At 36.6% G+C, this 17013-nt stretch overlaps 1 protein-coding gene across 2 annotated transcripts in view; it reads right to left on the bottom strand.

Moving 5' to 3' along the window:
- Nucleotides 1–1534: 1534 nt before the first annotated feature.
- LOC109460424 (olfactory receptor 52P1-like) overlaps nucleotides 1535–17013 on the bottom strand; it is a 28985-nt gene continuing 13506 nt past the window's right edge. For both annotated transcript variants that reach the window (XM_074335905.2, XM_074335906.2), the window contains exon 2: nucleotides 1535–9970. In XM_074335905.2, the coding sequence (XP_074192006.2) occupies nucleotides 8972–9949 (978 nt within the window). In that variant the 5' untranslated portion in view covers nucleotides 9950–9970 and the 3' untranslated portion in view covers nucleotides 1535–8971. The remainder of the gene's footprint in view (nucleotides 9971–17013) is intronic.

The raw sequence follows: 17013 nt of genomic DNA, 5'->3' as shown, positions 1-17013 counted from the left end.
GTAATAATATCCATTTTGCACATAAAGTTACAGAAGCTCACTTTGTTTATAGCTTTCCCATAGTCACACAGGTAGTAAGTGCTTAGGCCTAATTTCAGATCATAATCTTTCTGGTCATAAACCATCTTCCTACTCCATTATGCCCATGTTGGCTCTCTAAAGACAACCATGAATGAAGAAGTAAGTTGTACAGCACAACTAAGTGGAACACTCAGTTAGAATGGATTTAATCATAAAAACATGGCAACTATTGTGTGCCTACCTCATTCCTGATACTGATCATTAATTAAAGGTGTATCTAGGTTGTAATATAAACAGTTATCACTATTTGGAGAACTGAAAATATTTTCCTTTTCTAGTTATTCTGTTTTTAATGCCCCACCCCACCCCCATGCAGTCTCTACTTTTCTGAGACGTCTATTGTGCCCCCCAGGAGTTGGCTTTGAAAGAATGCATCACCCAGTCTCCATTGACATCTACATTCTTATGTGGTTTGTCCAATAGAGCCATGAGTCAAATCCTATTCCTGAGAAAGTAAATTAATTCTTGCTTATCTAGCCTTATATTCCAACACCTTTGATCAAGCACCCTCAAAAGTGAATCCAGAGAGTGTCCCTGGCTCCCACCAATACATGCCAGCAAGGTCTTTTAATTGTTTAGGGTTATGATCTTTTTCATCTTGTATGAGTTCTAGAATGTACCCTGCTGTATTACATAGGTACTGATTTAGTCCTATGTATCAGCCTGGCGTCCAGGAGAGGAGGAGGTATGTCATGGGGCGGGGGGTACCTACTATTATTTGGGGCAGAAGCTTCTGCAGCCTCTTCTAGCACAGAAGTAGTCCTGGACTTTTGCAGGGACTGCATGTCTAGAAGGTGCAAAGGAGATTAGTGAGTCATCTTATTCAGGAACATCCAGTTTTAAAGATTCCATGTTTTCTCTACCAGGACCCTGATCTACACATAACAGACCTGCCTTAGCTGAATGTTAAAACATCCCTGGAGCCCTGAGACTCTCACAAGTAGTTCTCCAGCCTGTGATCCAATTGTGTTTGCCCTTCCACTATTAAGTGATGAGGATTTCTTTATATACTATCACCACTGAAGCTCTCTGGTTCTCTCTTTTAGCTACTAAATGCTTGTTAATGGCTCTCTGTTTGTCATCCTGCTGCAGGGCATCAAAACAAATTCACAATAACCAGTAAATTCCTATCTTTAGATGCACTGTTTCTCCTACCTTTTTCAAATGCCTGCATAACTGCATTTGGCACAAAATTTCCCACCTCTGGTAAAATCTTTAGCAATTGACCCACCACCTCTTTCCAGGTACTATCCTGTCCCACCTACCAATCAGAAGAGCATTCTCTTCCTACCAGACAGAAAGTATCCCTAACCCAATTTCCTATCTTACCAGTCAAACCACTGTCAGTATCACTTGTATTACTCTGAGTCCTCTGCAAATCATATGCCAATGATTTCACACGTAAGAATGTTATTGAAGAAATATCTGTGTGAAAGAAAAGAAAGAGGAGAATCAGTATATATTGGGAGAATAGTCAGACCACAATATAAATATAACCCCAAGTTAAGGAGAGAGAAAAGGCTAACTGGAACTATCTTCGGTTGCCATATAATGACGAAGTCATCTAACAAGGACCCTACCAAAATGTTCCTTGTCCCCAGGAATAAGTCTTCCTTAGCATCCTTGTCACACTCAGTCTTTGGTGCATAGAATCCAATGGGAGACATCACATTGGTGTAAATGCAATGATGGATTTCAAATTGCACAAGTTAGGTCCTTCAGTCAATTGGCTCCCTACCGTGTTTCCCTGAAAATAGAACCTAGCTGGACAATCAGCACTAATGTGTCTTTTGGAGCAAAAATTAATATAAGACCCAGTCTTATTTTACTATAAGACCAGGTCTATATAATATAATATAATATAATATAATATAATATAATATAATATAATATAATATAATATAATATAATATATAATAAATATAATACCAGGTTGTATAATAATTTTTGCTCCAAAAGACGCATTACAGCTGATTGTCTGGGTAGGTCTTATTTTGGGGGGAACACGGTATTGTAGGACGTTTGTGAGGCACATTCATGTGGTCATTATAGGACACTGAATAGAATTTGGATGGCAAGAAAAAAATGAAATTCCAAGTAATAATTTCCCAACTCTCAGACTGTCTCTTTGACTCTTGGTTTTCTCTGAGGCAAGGGTCAGAAAACTTTTTCTGTAAAGTTTCAGATAGTAAACATTTTTTGCTTTGTGGGTAAAATGGTCCCACACAACTAATCAACACTACCACTGCAGTACAAAAGCAGCCATAGATGATACATAAATAAATAGGTCTGGGTGTGTTTCAATAAAACTTTATTTACAAAAACATGCAGCAGCCAAATTTAGCCCATGGGCCATAGTTTTCTAATCTCTGCTCTAAGGCCACAAAATTTTTTCATAAAAATGAATATTGGAATCAATCCAAATATCTACCAATACAGGATTGGTTAAAACATACTATGAAACAGTTAAAAAAAAAAGTGAGATAAATCTATATTTAGTATCATGGGTTGCTGTCAATAATATTACAATAAATCGCAAAACAATATTATAAACATGATTTCATTTTGTAGCAATACTTGTAGAATTTATTTACATGAGAAATAGGTCTGATTAGGTAGATTCATGTCCAGACTTCCGAATGTGATCTTATTTGGAAATAGGGACTTTACAGTTGTAATAGAGTTAATATAAGGTTTTACTGGATTAGCGTGGGACCTAATCCAGGGCCTGGGATCTTTATAAAAAGGAAATTTGGACACCAATAGGCACAGGGAAGTTGATGTGAAGGGACACACAAGCAAAATACCATGTAATGATAGAGGCAGAGGTTGAAGTGATGTGTCTTCAAGTTAAGGAATACTAAGAATGCCAGCAACCATCAGAAGCTGGGAGAGAAGCAAAGAAAGTCTCTCCCCTAGAACCTTCAGAGGGAGCACGGCCCTGCTGACAACTTGACTTTGGACTTCTAATCTCTAGACTGTAAGAGAAAAAAAATAGTTCTTTTAAGCTACCTAGTTTGTGGTAATTTATTATAGCAGCATAAGAAACTAATACAATGTCAACTATTACTCCTCATTAGCTGAGTGGAATTTTATATTATATATTTTAATGTTTACATTCCAGTAGTATATTTTGATGATCAGGCAAAAAGAGCTACAATAAGAAAGTAAAAAGTAAATAAACCCTTTACTCCAATAATTCCATATCTACATATTTAGACTTCAGTAACACTTGCCCTATGCTGAAAAAAATGTCAATATAACAAAATGCTCATATGACCTTTTTAAGTAACAAAAGCCATCAATAAGAGACTGCTGAAACAAACTTGACAAATATACAGAGGAATACTAAGGAGTTGTGAAAAACAATAAAAAAGGTCTATTTGTGCTAATATGGAACAGTTGTTAAGAAATATTATTAAATAAATAAATTAATTAAAACTGTATAATGTGTTCTCATTTGTATAACTTGTAAATTATAATTCAATTTTTCCCACAGAAGTTTCTTGTTTAATTTTCACTATATATCTTTTTCCAAAGAAGACATATAAAGACACCTATTTTATCTTAAGGATGCATTTTCTTAAGGTCACTTAGTAATTAGCTAAAAATTAGAATCCTCTACCACCAGATTTATAGTGGGCCCCAAGCTGTAGCATCCATCCAGATAGCAATGCTCCAATCCTAGTTATCAGGATTCCAGGTTATCTAAATAACAAAGTCTGGTTATAGTAGAGTAGGCAAGACTTTCATGATGTTTTGTGTTATTTAAAAAAAATAACCATTCTAGAACACCTAAATGTAAAGTTAATTTGTTCTGTCTTTATATTATATTTAAGCAAATAACAAACCATTCAAATAAAATGGGATGGGAGGAGATGACACAAATTAGAACTGTTTTTATTTTTCACCTATCAACCATTGGTTAAATTTTCTCTGATCAAACTCTACATATGTAGTTCAGGAATTCCAAGTGGACCCTGAAATCAGACCACTTCTGAGATAGGTCTGCTACCTTGTGACTGATATCAACAGCCCACGGTTCATATCAAAATCTACTAAACTCTGATGGAGTTTCCTTCCATTACATGACCTATTTGACTATACTTCCCATTCTTGTTTATTAACTATTTGAATTAATATTTAAATACTCAATTTCTGTCCTCTGTCCTTGCTCATATTTTACAAAGAATGAAATTTGTAGCTTCTTCTTTAGAATTATAATATATAAATTCTGAGATCTTTTAATAATCCCCAGAATGATAACAGGATATCTTTCCCTGCATTGAGTTTTATAAGCTTAAACAAATAAATAAAGAAACAAAGAAAAATAAAGCTATATCTGTCAAAAGTTGAAGTAATGACCACCTGGACAATAGGCTTTCAGTTGGTTGTACATATTCAAAGTATCCTTCTCTGAGATTTAGGTTTAAATATACAGGTCTATCTGCAGACTTCATTGCCACAGAATCGAGTATTGAAATGTTTTGATACAGTTGTTGGCATGTAAGACTCCAAGACCCAAGAACATGATACAGTATTCCAAAAATAATAAGATAAATGCAACTAGAGATACTTAGCTAGATAAATATCTTTTCTTTTCTAACACGGACTAAAGTAAAACTGAGAAGTTGTAAATCTGTATGCTGTTATGTTTTCAGGTGTTTTGGTCTACTAAAATAGTGACAGTGATTAAAGTTTAAGAAAAGGATTTTAAAGCAGGAGTTTCTTTAAGTGAAGGTAGAAAAAAATCTAAAAATCCATTTGAAACTGATTATAGATATGTTTGAGAATAACATTTTCAATCTCAAATATGAAAGTTTTAAATTACACAAGCAGAAGTAAACTATTACTTAACAATTCAAACTAAAGAAAATAAACTCACATAGCTGCATCTGACACAACAGGACACAAAGAAGAGAATACTGTCAAGAATTCTCCTGTACAAACATGGAAGACTCTCAGGAGAGAGCTGTGCAGTGGTGCTTTTATTTCTATCAAAACAGAGCATGAACTCAAATGGGGTAGAGTTCACAAAGAAAGGCAAATGCAGGAAGCACTTTAGGAAAAGGGTCCTGCTGTGGGAGAGGAAACATTGTCTTTCTCAATACTAGAAGACAGTAAATGGGGACATGATGCTCCAAAGGGAAAGGGCACTACCAGCTTCATTTGTCTTTATTGTTCACTTCACTTGGGTCTGTTTTTGCCTCATTTGTGGTGGAAGAGAATTCATTGTGGACAGGGAAGTGTTACTTACCCAAGGATCAGAGTAGAAATGTCCGTGACAGAATGAATCAAAGAAAAACAAAGAAAAAAATACCCCTTGTCCATGTCAAGGGGCAGGAAGAGGGAATTCACAATGGATTACAAAGAGGGAAAGGGAAATTTAAAACAAAACCTGCTCAAAGTTGAAGGTCAAAGCTAAATAAATGTCTAAGAATGTGAATGGTATGGACATATTTGTGAAGAAAAGAACTATCTAGATGCTTCTATATACGTATTTATATTTTAAATATATAAGGTAATTATGAGAGTATACATAAAACCTGTTTAAAGGGTTTATTTCTAGAGACTAGGATCATGTAGAAGCAGAAGCTAGACTTTCACGTTCCACTGTGTATTTTACCACATTTGATTGCTTTTACCAAAAATATATATATTACATATAATATATATATAATATGTATATATAATTTTAACAAGAACAACAATAAAATGGATTGCAAATAAATAAATAACATTCATATTTAGATCTGTGTAAAAAAGAATACTCAGAAGAATTGAGAACTATGCACACCTATAGAAGTTCTTTTCCTTCTAGGAGCTCTTTTAAATATTTTTAAAAGCATATTTTCTAAGGTCATCTGAGTTACCTGTAATTGTGGAGATTGAATTACCTTAATAATCAGAGATGACTTTGTTGTTAAAGTTGGAAAATTTAAGTAATAATTCTGTGGGATGGGCTCAAGGTGTGAGGCCCTATTAATTTCAAAGAAAGTCCATAGCCTACTGTGGGGCTAAGGTCATGTAGATTGTTATTACATTGGATAATCCTTGCACACCACTTCACAATCCCCTTGGTCATACCCTTATTCTGCCATTGTGACTGTAACCAGTTCCATGCAGGTGTAATCAGATAGTCAACCTGGGTTATGTCTAGAACCTAGAACTTCTTGCCACAGTGCTGTCCTAACTCCATGGCACAGGATACCCCCCAGCAACCAGCTCTGCTGTCATGCATGTACAACCTGAAAGTACAGAGAAGCTAACACCTGTTGGGCAGTCCATGAACCCCATATGAGTTACTGTGGATGATCCTTTCCTCCCCTGGGGAAGATAGAAATATTTTATAAGGCTCCTCAGATGGTCCAGGCAGGATTGGACACCAGTCTCCATCAGCAGTGTGAAACTGGGTAAAAAATACTTGTATTGGCTTTTCCACCTTCCCTGTTTCACTTCACCTGTTTTGCACTCCTACTCCTTGTGATCACATTTCTAAATAAACTGACAATACACAAGCTTTATCTTAGACCCTGTTTTTTGAGAAACCCAGGTTTCAAGTCTGTAATGCTGTAAAACCTTCTGTCCCAATACCCTAGACTCTAGTCAGAGGTGTCGCCTCCCTGACCATTTATTAGAAGATATTTATATAACTGCTATTATATAATTATTTATAACTTATTTGGGAGCTTGGGACCATTTCAGATTCTCCAAATATAAAGGAGATAGTGAAAGTAAAGTGGACGCTACATTAATTCAACTTTCAAATACCTAACAAAGAAATACAAAGTGATTGAACTTGATCAAAATACGAAACACATGAACATTTTTCTAGCTTTTGCACATCTAGCAGCAACTCTATAGACATGAAAAGAAAAATAGTTAGTGAATATTAGTGTCATCTGTCACATTTCCAGCAAGCCCACAGGCAAGGAATCAAGTTCATCCAGCAGGAGAAATTATCAACCACAGATTAATAACACTTTTAAAGGAGAAAAGCCCAAGAGAGAAAGGACAGGCACCATCACGCTTCCTTCTTGTTTTTCTCTGATTTTCTTTAATTCCCTCAGTTTTCCCAGAATCCATTGCTGCTTCCAGTTTTCCTGGCACAATTTCCACAAATGCATTGTGTTTAGGTGTTAATCAATCTTTTGCCCATAACTTCAGTAACAACAGACGTCTCATTTTCACAAACTATCTCACCAAAAAGAAAAAGGGAAATAATTTTTTTTTCTTTTAGATGGAGAGGTCAATAATATTTTATAGCATGTGGACTCTCTGCTTCTGTACCTCAACCCTGTTCGAATCAGATGAAAAAAAAATCACTCTCAGACCTCAGCACAAAGTAAGTTTTGCATAACTACAACTTGCCAGGCTAATGTTGCCTCAGGCTCTTTCACAATCTTATACTTATTTGTCAATTAAATGATTAATCATAAAACATTTTGCTGAGTGAATTTTTTGTTATATGCTTGTGGTGGATTACATAACTGCTCTTGGTATTCATTTCAGACAGGCAGTACTCTGTTCCTCAATCATTATTGCTCCTGCAAGATTTCCTTCACCTCTGGTCCTCCATTTATAGAAAAGTCACTTCTTATGCAATCCTGGGTTTTTCTTTTCCTGAAGGTTGTGCCCATTATTTTAACCTCTGAAATATCCCAGCTTTCTTAGCCCTTGTTATTAAATTGCTCAGTGTACTTGAAGCCTTTATTATTATTTATCATGTCAGGTACCACACTCTGAAGAAGTTTCATTTATTTCATTGTAGTTTAAATATTTTAAGAGTTTCCTTTAAATACTGGTCATATGGCCTTAAGGGTAGGTATCTTTGTCACCGAATTCTGCTTTCATAAATTAGTTCTACATTATGATGAAAAAACCTAGAATCTTTCTGTTTTCAGACTTCATGCATCTTAATATATTGGCCACTATGTCCTTAATTAGTGTCCAGAAATGATAAACAATATCCTCTGAATTTAATGAATTCCCATATCTGGGCACAAGATTTGAGCTCCCCAAACTGTCCTAAGTATTTACTCATGACTTCTTCCTGGGCTCATTGAGAAATTACCTTGCAGAGGTCTGTAGCCAAAGATTTCCAGTATAAAACCGACTTTTATAACTACAACCACTAACAAAACATTCTCAGAATTGTCTCTGTAAGAGATTCTTCTCAGACAATGGAATTAGTTGAGACAAGCAGGATAACTGGCTTAGGAGTTTTTATAAGTATGAAATTAGTTAAAATGCATATCAACATTTTAAGCTTAAGAGCTTCCAATTTTTCCTTTTCCTCTGAAATTTCTCGAGGAATTGGAGATTATATTCCCTGGTTCATAAGGAAGCAACAGTCTTATTGCCCAAATGTAAGGCTCCTACAGCAAGGATAATAAAATAGCGAGTTTAAATACATTTTGTACTTTTCATATCTCTTCTCACTCCCCACAAGTAATCTCCACTTCCCACCTCCCCTTAAACACACAAACACAGAAACACACCCACACCAACACACACCTGGACTTGCCTTGGCAAAGTGGTGGGCAAGTTATTGTTTGCGCTTTTGTTCGGTCCATAAAAAACATTCCACCCCATTTTACATGCGTTCAGTGTATGTTATTGTTTAAAGTGCTTTTACATACATTACCATATATAATTTTCCCAACTACCATATCAGGTATGGAGAGCAGATGTCATTGTTTTTATTTCATAGGGGATAATTGCCTTACTTTGGAATTAGTGAGAGGAAGTAGGTTTCTTGTGTCTTAACATCTATTCAAAATATTTGAGCAGCTAATCTGCCAATATGACATATTTTTACCACTAGCCAGTTCCCCCTGAAACTGCATCTATTTAACATTTTTTTCTCATACCTTCCACTGCTGGCTGATCAGACAGGATTCTGACCTTGGACAATTGTTATGGGCACCTTCCTCCAGCACACATATTTGGTCACTTTGTCCCGAAACTCTTTTGTTTTCACTCCATAAATAATAGGGTTGAGCATTGGCGGTACAAGGAAGTAGAGGTTGCCAAGAATGGTGTGGACATGGGGTGGAATCCCCCGACCAAAGCGGTGAGTGAGAAAAGAGAAAAGCGAGGGAGTGTAAGAGATGAGCATGACACAGATGTGTGTGGTGCAGGTATTGACTGCTTTGTGGTGGGCTTCCTTAGAAGAGAGATGCATTACAGCCCGGATGATTAGCACGTAAGATGAGGCAATAGCTGAGATGTCTAGCCCAACAACCAACAAGGCCACCACCAGACCATATATCCTGTTGACTGTGGTGTCCACACATACCATCTTTACTACAGCCATGTGCTCACAGTAGGTGGTGGGGATGACATGATTGGCATGAAAGGGCATCTGCTGGAGGAGGATGGGCATGGGAAGAATGAACAGGATGGCTCTCACTAAACTTGCTAAGCCAATGAGCCCAATGCGACTGTTGGAAAGGATGATGGCATAGCGCAGGGGGTCACAGATAGCCACATAGCGGTCAAAGGCCATGGTCATTAGGATGGCAGACTGCAAGGCAGAGATGGAGTGGATGAAGAACAGCTGGGCCAGGCAACCCTCATAGCTGATCTTACTCTGGCCAAACCAGAAGATGCACAGCGCCTTGGGAATGGTGGTTGTGGACATGCCCAGGTCTGTGAGGGCCAACATGCAGAGGAGCAGGAACATGGGCTTGTGCAGAGAGCGCTCTGTGGAGATGGTGAAGAGGATGGTGCAGTTCCCAAGGATGGTGAGGAAGTACATGGAAGAGAAAGGGATAGATATCCATCTGTGTTTGTCCTCCATCCCAGGAATACCTTGGAGAATGAAGAAAGAAGGATGGCCCTGGGAGGCATTGCAAGCAGTCATGGTGGCACCCTGGTGAAGTACCTGAGAGGAATAATGAACAAACTTCATCAGCATCAATTTAAATAAAAATCAAGATCTTCAAAGTGGAAAACAAAAGTTGCAATGTTACCATACATAAAAATGATTCTGAAATCATGACAGCATTATATTGCAGTATTATAGTAGTAAAATGTGATATAACAATATTAATATGTGACAGAATGCATTTTGATAACATTTATTAAGGACAAACCGATTCATTATTCATTAACAAAATAAACATCACGTATATAAGAATATATTGATAAATGAATGCCTATCCTCCTAAAGAACATAACTTTAAGTGTGTAAAACAAAAAATGCATAAGAATACAAAGAGAAATTGACAAAATATTACACATGTTTCTCGGGAGTGAAAAGATCAGAAAGATCAACTAAAGAGTTTTTATAAAAGATAACCTAAAGCTTATAATAGAATCATTAATCCAAAAATTAAAGAATACACATTTTCAGCAGATATGGAACTTGTGGGGACTTTTTGATGTGAACTTTGCAGTGATGACTCAAAGGAAGCAGGTGACAGGTGTCTGGGCACCTGAAGCTCAGAGAATAGGCTACCAAAATGTGAATATAAAACCCATCTTCTTCTAGAACCATTTACCTGAATGTGAAGTGATGTGAGAGAGGCAAGCTTGTCTCAGACACCTTCAAATGTGTGTACGTGGGTGTGTCCACATGTATGTAGGTATATCTTAGCAGATATTCATAAGGCTCTTGGAGAGCACACTCATGACCCTGCATCTCTCCTCTCCTCACTTTTGGGCACTCAGAATCCATGTCGTGACCCTTTAAGTAACCTAAGTAAGGGCCTCCAGGGTGGCAGAAGTAGCTCTTTGCTACTCTCTCCTTCTGCAAACACACACACACACACACACACACACACACACACACACACGGCACCACTGCTATTATGTGTAATATTGACCCTAGAGGTTTCCCCGAGTTCCCAAGAGATAAGACAGATTAACTTTAGGGATTCTGAGAATGTTCCAGTCATTGCCAATCCTGGAGGAGCCTGAGGAGAGTGAGGGTGAAGACATAGCTGAGTGTGGAACTTGTTTAGGGCCTCTCAGTTTGAATATTCCAGAGGCCCGCATTCTCAAGCATGTGTAGGAGTGAAAGCGAGGAAGGCACTAACGCCATGGCTGGAGTAGTGATACTCATGAAGTCATCAGAGGCACAGCCCCTGTTGTTAGCAGCCTCAAGTTCTGTCTATCCCTAGCTTCTTTCTGATTTTCAGGCTCTAGTATTTTCCTCAAGTCAATGGCTTTGCCCCAGACATTCTCCAGGTCATTTCTGCAACCCCACCTCTCCCTCCAGCTCCCACGACCTCTCATACCACAGCATTCCCTCAACTTCTGGGTCCAGATATGTTGCCATTTTTTTCTTTCTCATTATTTCAGAGGAAGTGGGTTATTAAAGTTTTTCAAAAAGTATTTTGCTAAATCCATTCCAGATGCATAAGACAGAACAAAACAGTCACAAAATCAGGCAAAGACTAAACAGAAGCAGGACTTAGGCAGTCAGATTCTAAATCCTGATATAGTGCAAGTTCTGCTAGCTAGGCCCTGTAGGGAGACTTCCTTCAGAGTTAGGTGTCAGTTAGAGGGAAGCAGTGGCAGAGGAAAGTGAGTAGCAGGAAAAATGGCTTGGGGCAATCAAAACATCAATAGAAAGGGCCATAAAGAGGCAAGCACAGACACACCTGCTCATATGAGGTCAGACAATTAAGTTTACAAACTCATCCTAGAAAAAATGCTACATACCTCATTGCTGAATATCACTACAGTCACCTTCAAAGTACTCCCCTTGGGAAGCTATGTACTGACACCAGCACCTTTCAAAGCAATTTTGGAACTCTTTCTGGAATGGCCATCAGAGCTGTCATCATACTACCCTTGATGTCCTAAATATCATCAAAATGTCTTCCTTTCAATATTTCCTTTATCTTTGGGTAAAGAAAGAAGTTATTGGGGCCAGATCAGGTAAGTAGGGAGGGTGTTCCAATACAGTTATTTGTTTACTGGCTAAAAACTCCCTCACAGACAGTGCTGTGTGAGCTGGTGCATTGTCATGAAGCAAGAGCCATGAATTGTTGGCGAAAAATTCAGGTCATCTAACTTTTTCACACAGCCTTTTAAGCACTTCCAAATAGTAAACTTGGTGGACTGTTTGTCCGGTTGGTACAAATTCATAATGAATAATCCCTCTGATATCAAAAAAAGGTTAGCAACATCGTTGCAACAAATTTGCAAACCTAATTGTCAGACCTCATAGAGCAACTACAGAGCTTCCCCCTGCAGAAGTAGTAACATGCTCTAATAACACGCAGAAAACCTGGCTCCGTCATCTATTTTCTCTCTGTCCCAAGGTGGTCCTGAAGTGTGATAATGACAGGTAGCAACCAAAAAGAATCATTTCTTCATAGGCCAGCTCTTTTTATTTCCACTGTCCTATCAAATCCCCGAGCACAACTTCTAAAGGAACTTTTCTTGCAGAAGATCCCCCAAAGTTCTGTCAAATGCCTTCTACTATCACCCAAAGACCTCTCATCTTTCAGTCACAACTTTTAACCCTTCCCTTTGATAATCACACTACTCTGGGGTAATAGACCCGGGCAGATTTTTCCCCAAATCCTGTATCCCTGTCACTAACATGTTTGACACATATGGGCATATAATAAGCATCAAATACATGAACAAAGAAACAAAGAAACAAGTAGATAAATTCATTTAAATATGAACTAAACATGCATCCTAGTCCATGAAATCTTACATTTTTGTTTTCTTGTATCTATAAAACCCCAAATAGAACTATGTTTGAAGGCTATACCTTGTCCTTAAATGAATTTATAAAGTCAGAGCAATCCAAACAAATTTCAATGATTTGTTTTGCTTAGAATCTTGACAAAATGGTTGTGAAATTCAACTGGAAGAACCAACATCTGAAGATAATAATGATGTAACAGAGGGGTGTGGTTTACCCTACCAGAAATTAAAATGTATTATAAAACTGTTGCACTTTAAACAATAAGACTATGGAGTAGAAGTAGACAGGTTTTTCTAGCAGAATACCATCAATATAAATACCCAACTATATATGCACTATATTATATAAGAAAGACAACATCTCAAAACTGTGGAGAAAAAATAGATTATAAATAATATAATTACATAGAAACAATTAAATAACTCTGCATTTCTCACATAACCTATGATGTTTTCATGTCTACTAATGCCAAATCTACATTTCTCTTATTTTAATCTATTTTGGACATGCAAAGGTTATGAAGAGGGGCTGGCCCGGTGGCTCAGGCAGTTAGAGCTCCATGTTCCTAACTCCGAAGGCTGCCGGTTGGATTCCCACATGGGCCAGTGGGCTCTCAACCACAAGGTTGCCAGTTCAATTCCTTGACTCCCGCAAGGGATGGTGGGCTGTGCCCCCTGCAACTAGCAACGGCAACTGGACCTGGAGCTGAGCTGCGCCCTCCACAACTAAGACTGAAAGGACAACTTGAAGCTGAACGGTACCCTCCACAACTAAGATTGAAAGGACAACAACTTGACTTGGAAAAAAGTCCTGGAAGTACACACTGTTCCCCAATAAAGTCCTGTTCCCCTTCCCCAATAAAATCTTAAAAAAAAAAAAAGGTTATAAAGAATAATATAACATATATCCATACATACACAATGTAGGTTAAGAAACAAAATGTTACAAAAACAATAGGACTTTCCTTTGCAGCTTATTCATCTGGCATTTGTTTTCCTGTCCTTCAGAAATAAATTGTATCATTATCATTCCCATATCATTTTATACTTTGTATACTTTTATTACATAAATATTAAAACTAAATTTATTACTGTATAATATTATAATTCATATTTTTAAGCTTTATCTAAAAGGTGTTATACCATGCCATTTTTCTGCATCTTGATATTTGTTCAGCATTATATTTGTGAGATACATTCATGCTGATTCATGTAGGTCTGGTAAACAATTTATTACTTCTATAAAGTGTATTTATTACTACTATTTTGAGGTCCTAGATGGTGCTACTATAGTCTATTGAATGAAGATACTACAGTTAATTCATTTGTTTATGTTGTTTATGACACTACGTTTATTTCATTCATTCTCCTTTGATGAGCATTTAGATGGTTTACAATTATTTATAATTATAATGTTATTATTAATATTCTTATATAAGGCTACCTTGTTCACTTGTGCAGTATGCCTGAAGGGCTTTCATTTAGGAATGAAATTTCTGGGTTGTAGGATATGCATATCTCTAACTTTGCTAAATATTAATAAATTGATCTTGAAAGTAGTCAGTTCACATTTAGTATCCTACTAGTAGTGAATAAGTATTTCTATATCTCTATAGACTCACTGATTGTTAGTATTATCTGAATATTTGTTTTAATTTTGCCAGTCTAAAGGGTCTAAAAGTGGTTTTTATTGTATTTTCCTTATTGCTGAAATGGCTGAAGATTGTTTCATAAAATTATTAGTTATTTATGTTTCTTCTTCTGATAATTTCATGTCCTTATCTTTCATTTTTTCTCTTTTTCCTTTTTCTGTCAGTCTTCATACTCACAAACTGTGTAGTATGCGTACATATCTCCATTTATTTAGATCCTCTAAAAATAGCTTTCTATTTCTTTCTTATTTGTTTTAACACGGATGTCAGACACATTTTTGTTAGATTTAATAAGTTACCTTAGATTTTGCTGCTATTGTCAATTACAACTTATAAAATATCTACTTCTAATCGTGAATTTGTATAATAATATAATTAATTAGTTTGGGTTTTGTTTATTTACTTTAAATTCTGCAAATTTGTTGAACTACCGTTAGTTCTTTAGAGTCTTATGGGTTTTCTCTATAGAAAAATATCACTTATTAATATTTTCTTTTCATCTTTTATGACTCTTAAACATCTATTCCTTTTTATTGTCCTATTATGCCAATTTGGAATTTTAGTATATTATTGAATAGAAGTGGTTAGAGAAGTCATACTTATTTATATCTTATATCTTAAAGGAAGTTATTTTTTTCACTCTTAACAAAAAAAATGTATTAAAAATATAACAATTCAAACAAACAAAAAATTCCATAAGACTAATGGGATAGTGAAAAAATAACTTTAAGCAAAGAGAGGTCTGGCCTTTGGTCTCAACCCCTAAGCCCCTGGAATGTCCTGGAATGACAGGAGTGGCTTTGGCCAATGGGTAGTCTCTCGATATAATTTACAATGGGAGCTTTGCATCATATCATATCAGTTCTACCCTCAAGAGGAGCTGGAAACTACAGATATTAGCTTGACCTGGAGGGGCTAAAGCCTAAAGGTCGCCATGTGATCGAGTTACAACAACTCTAAACACCAAAGTCTCAACAAGCATCCCTAGTTGGCAGTACTCTGTGTATAGGCACATGGACCCAGAGGAGAGAGCACCCACCCATGACTCCATAGAGAGAGTGAGACCAGAAGCTTCACATTTGGGTCCTTAGTAGACTCAGCTCTATGAATCTCCTACTTGTTCTGTTTTAATCTCTGTCTTTTTGTTATAACTCCTTAGTAATAAATATAACATTTGCCTGAATTTAGTGTTTTCCTAGCAAATTAATTAACATTATATTGTGATGCTCCCCAAATTTTTGGCTAGCTGGTCTGAAGTGAGGGTGCTTTGGGGTACCCCTTAGCTTCTACATGGTATCTGAAGTGAGAGTAGCCTTGGGGGAACTATTCCCTCAGAATTTGAATTTAGCTAACTCTCGGTAACTGTATACATTGTGTAGAGAAATGTTTTCTTAGACTATTATTAATCATACAGAAAATTATTTGTTATGAGAGAGAAGAAGAAGAAGAAGAAGAAGAAGAAGAAGAAGAAGAAGAAGAAGAAGAAGAAGAAGAAGAAGAAAGATGAGGAGAAGGAGGAGGAGGAGGAGGAAGAGGAGGAGGAGGAGGAGGACAAAGGGAAGGGAGGCAGAGGGAGAGGAGGAGAGAAACCAGTCTGTATTTCCTTCCATAACCTGGTTTTAGAAGTCAGTCATACCTTGTCACTTCTAACACATTCTTTTCACTAGAATTGAGTAACTGAGGCCAGCACATATTTAAGTGAGGGAACATAACTGGTACATCTCAGTGGAGTGTCAAGATCTCTTTGTAAGGAGAACATGCAGGATGGGGTATATTGATGTAATCACATTTTTATCATCTGCCACAGACATCTAAATTAAAAATTTTTTCTAAGGCAAATTAGATACATAGTGATGAGTATATAGATCTAGATATATACAGTTTCCAACACTCCCAATCCAGAATCACCTGTCTTTACCTTATTCTTTTTAAAAATAATCTAACACAAGCACAACTACAAACTAGATAAGAATTTGTGATGGCTACAGAAATAAATCCACGCCTATGTGGTCAGTTAATCTATGACAAAGGAGGCAAGATTATACAACAGAGTAAAAACAGTCATTTTAATAAATGGTGTTGGGAAAACTAAACAGATACATGCAAAAAGAAATGAGAGTAGAACATATAGAATGGTCTATTCTTAAACTATTTGTAAGGGTAAGGGGGAAGGACGGAATAGAAGAGAGTAAAGGGAGTCAAATATATGATGATGGAAGGAGAACTGACTCTGGGTGGTGAACACACAATGTAATACATAGATGATGTAATACAGAATTGTACACTTGAAACCTATGTAATTTTACTAACTATTGTACTCCAATAAATTTTAATTAAAAGAATAAACTCATAATGGATTAAAGACTTAAATGTAAGAACAAAAATGGTGAAACTCCTAGAGGAAAACATGGGCAGTAAACTCTTTGACACTGCTCTTAGTAATATTTTCTTGGAATATACAATGTGATCAAACAATATGGTGAATGTTTAAATAAAAAAATTATTACAGTAAAAGACACATTTCCATTAATCCCACACAAAATATTCCCCCTCATTTTGAACACACTTATCCTATTGTTCTTGACACTTTCTGGAGCAGTTCTAG

Source organism: Rhinolophus sinicus, chromosome 14 (genome assembly GCF_057876585.1).
Source record: "Rhinolophus sinicus isolate RSI-liver-muscle chromosome 14, RSI-T2T, whole genome shotgun sequence".
NCBI lineage: Eukaryota > Metazoa > Chordata > Mammalia > Chiroptera > Rhinolophidae > Rhinolophus > Rhinolophus sinicus.
Note: the sequence above shows the minus strand (reverse complement) of the source record. Positions and strands in the feature narration are given on the sequence as shown.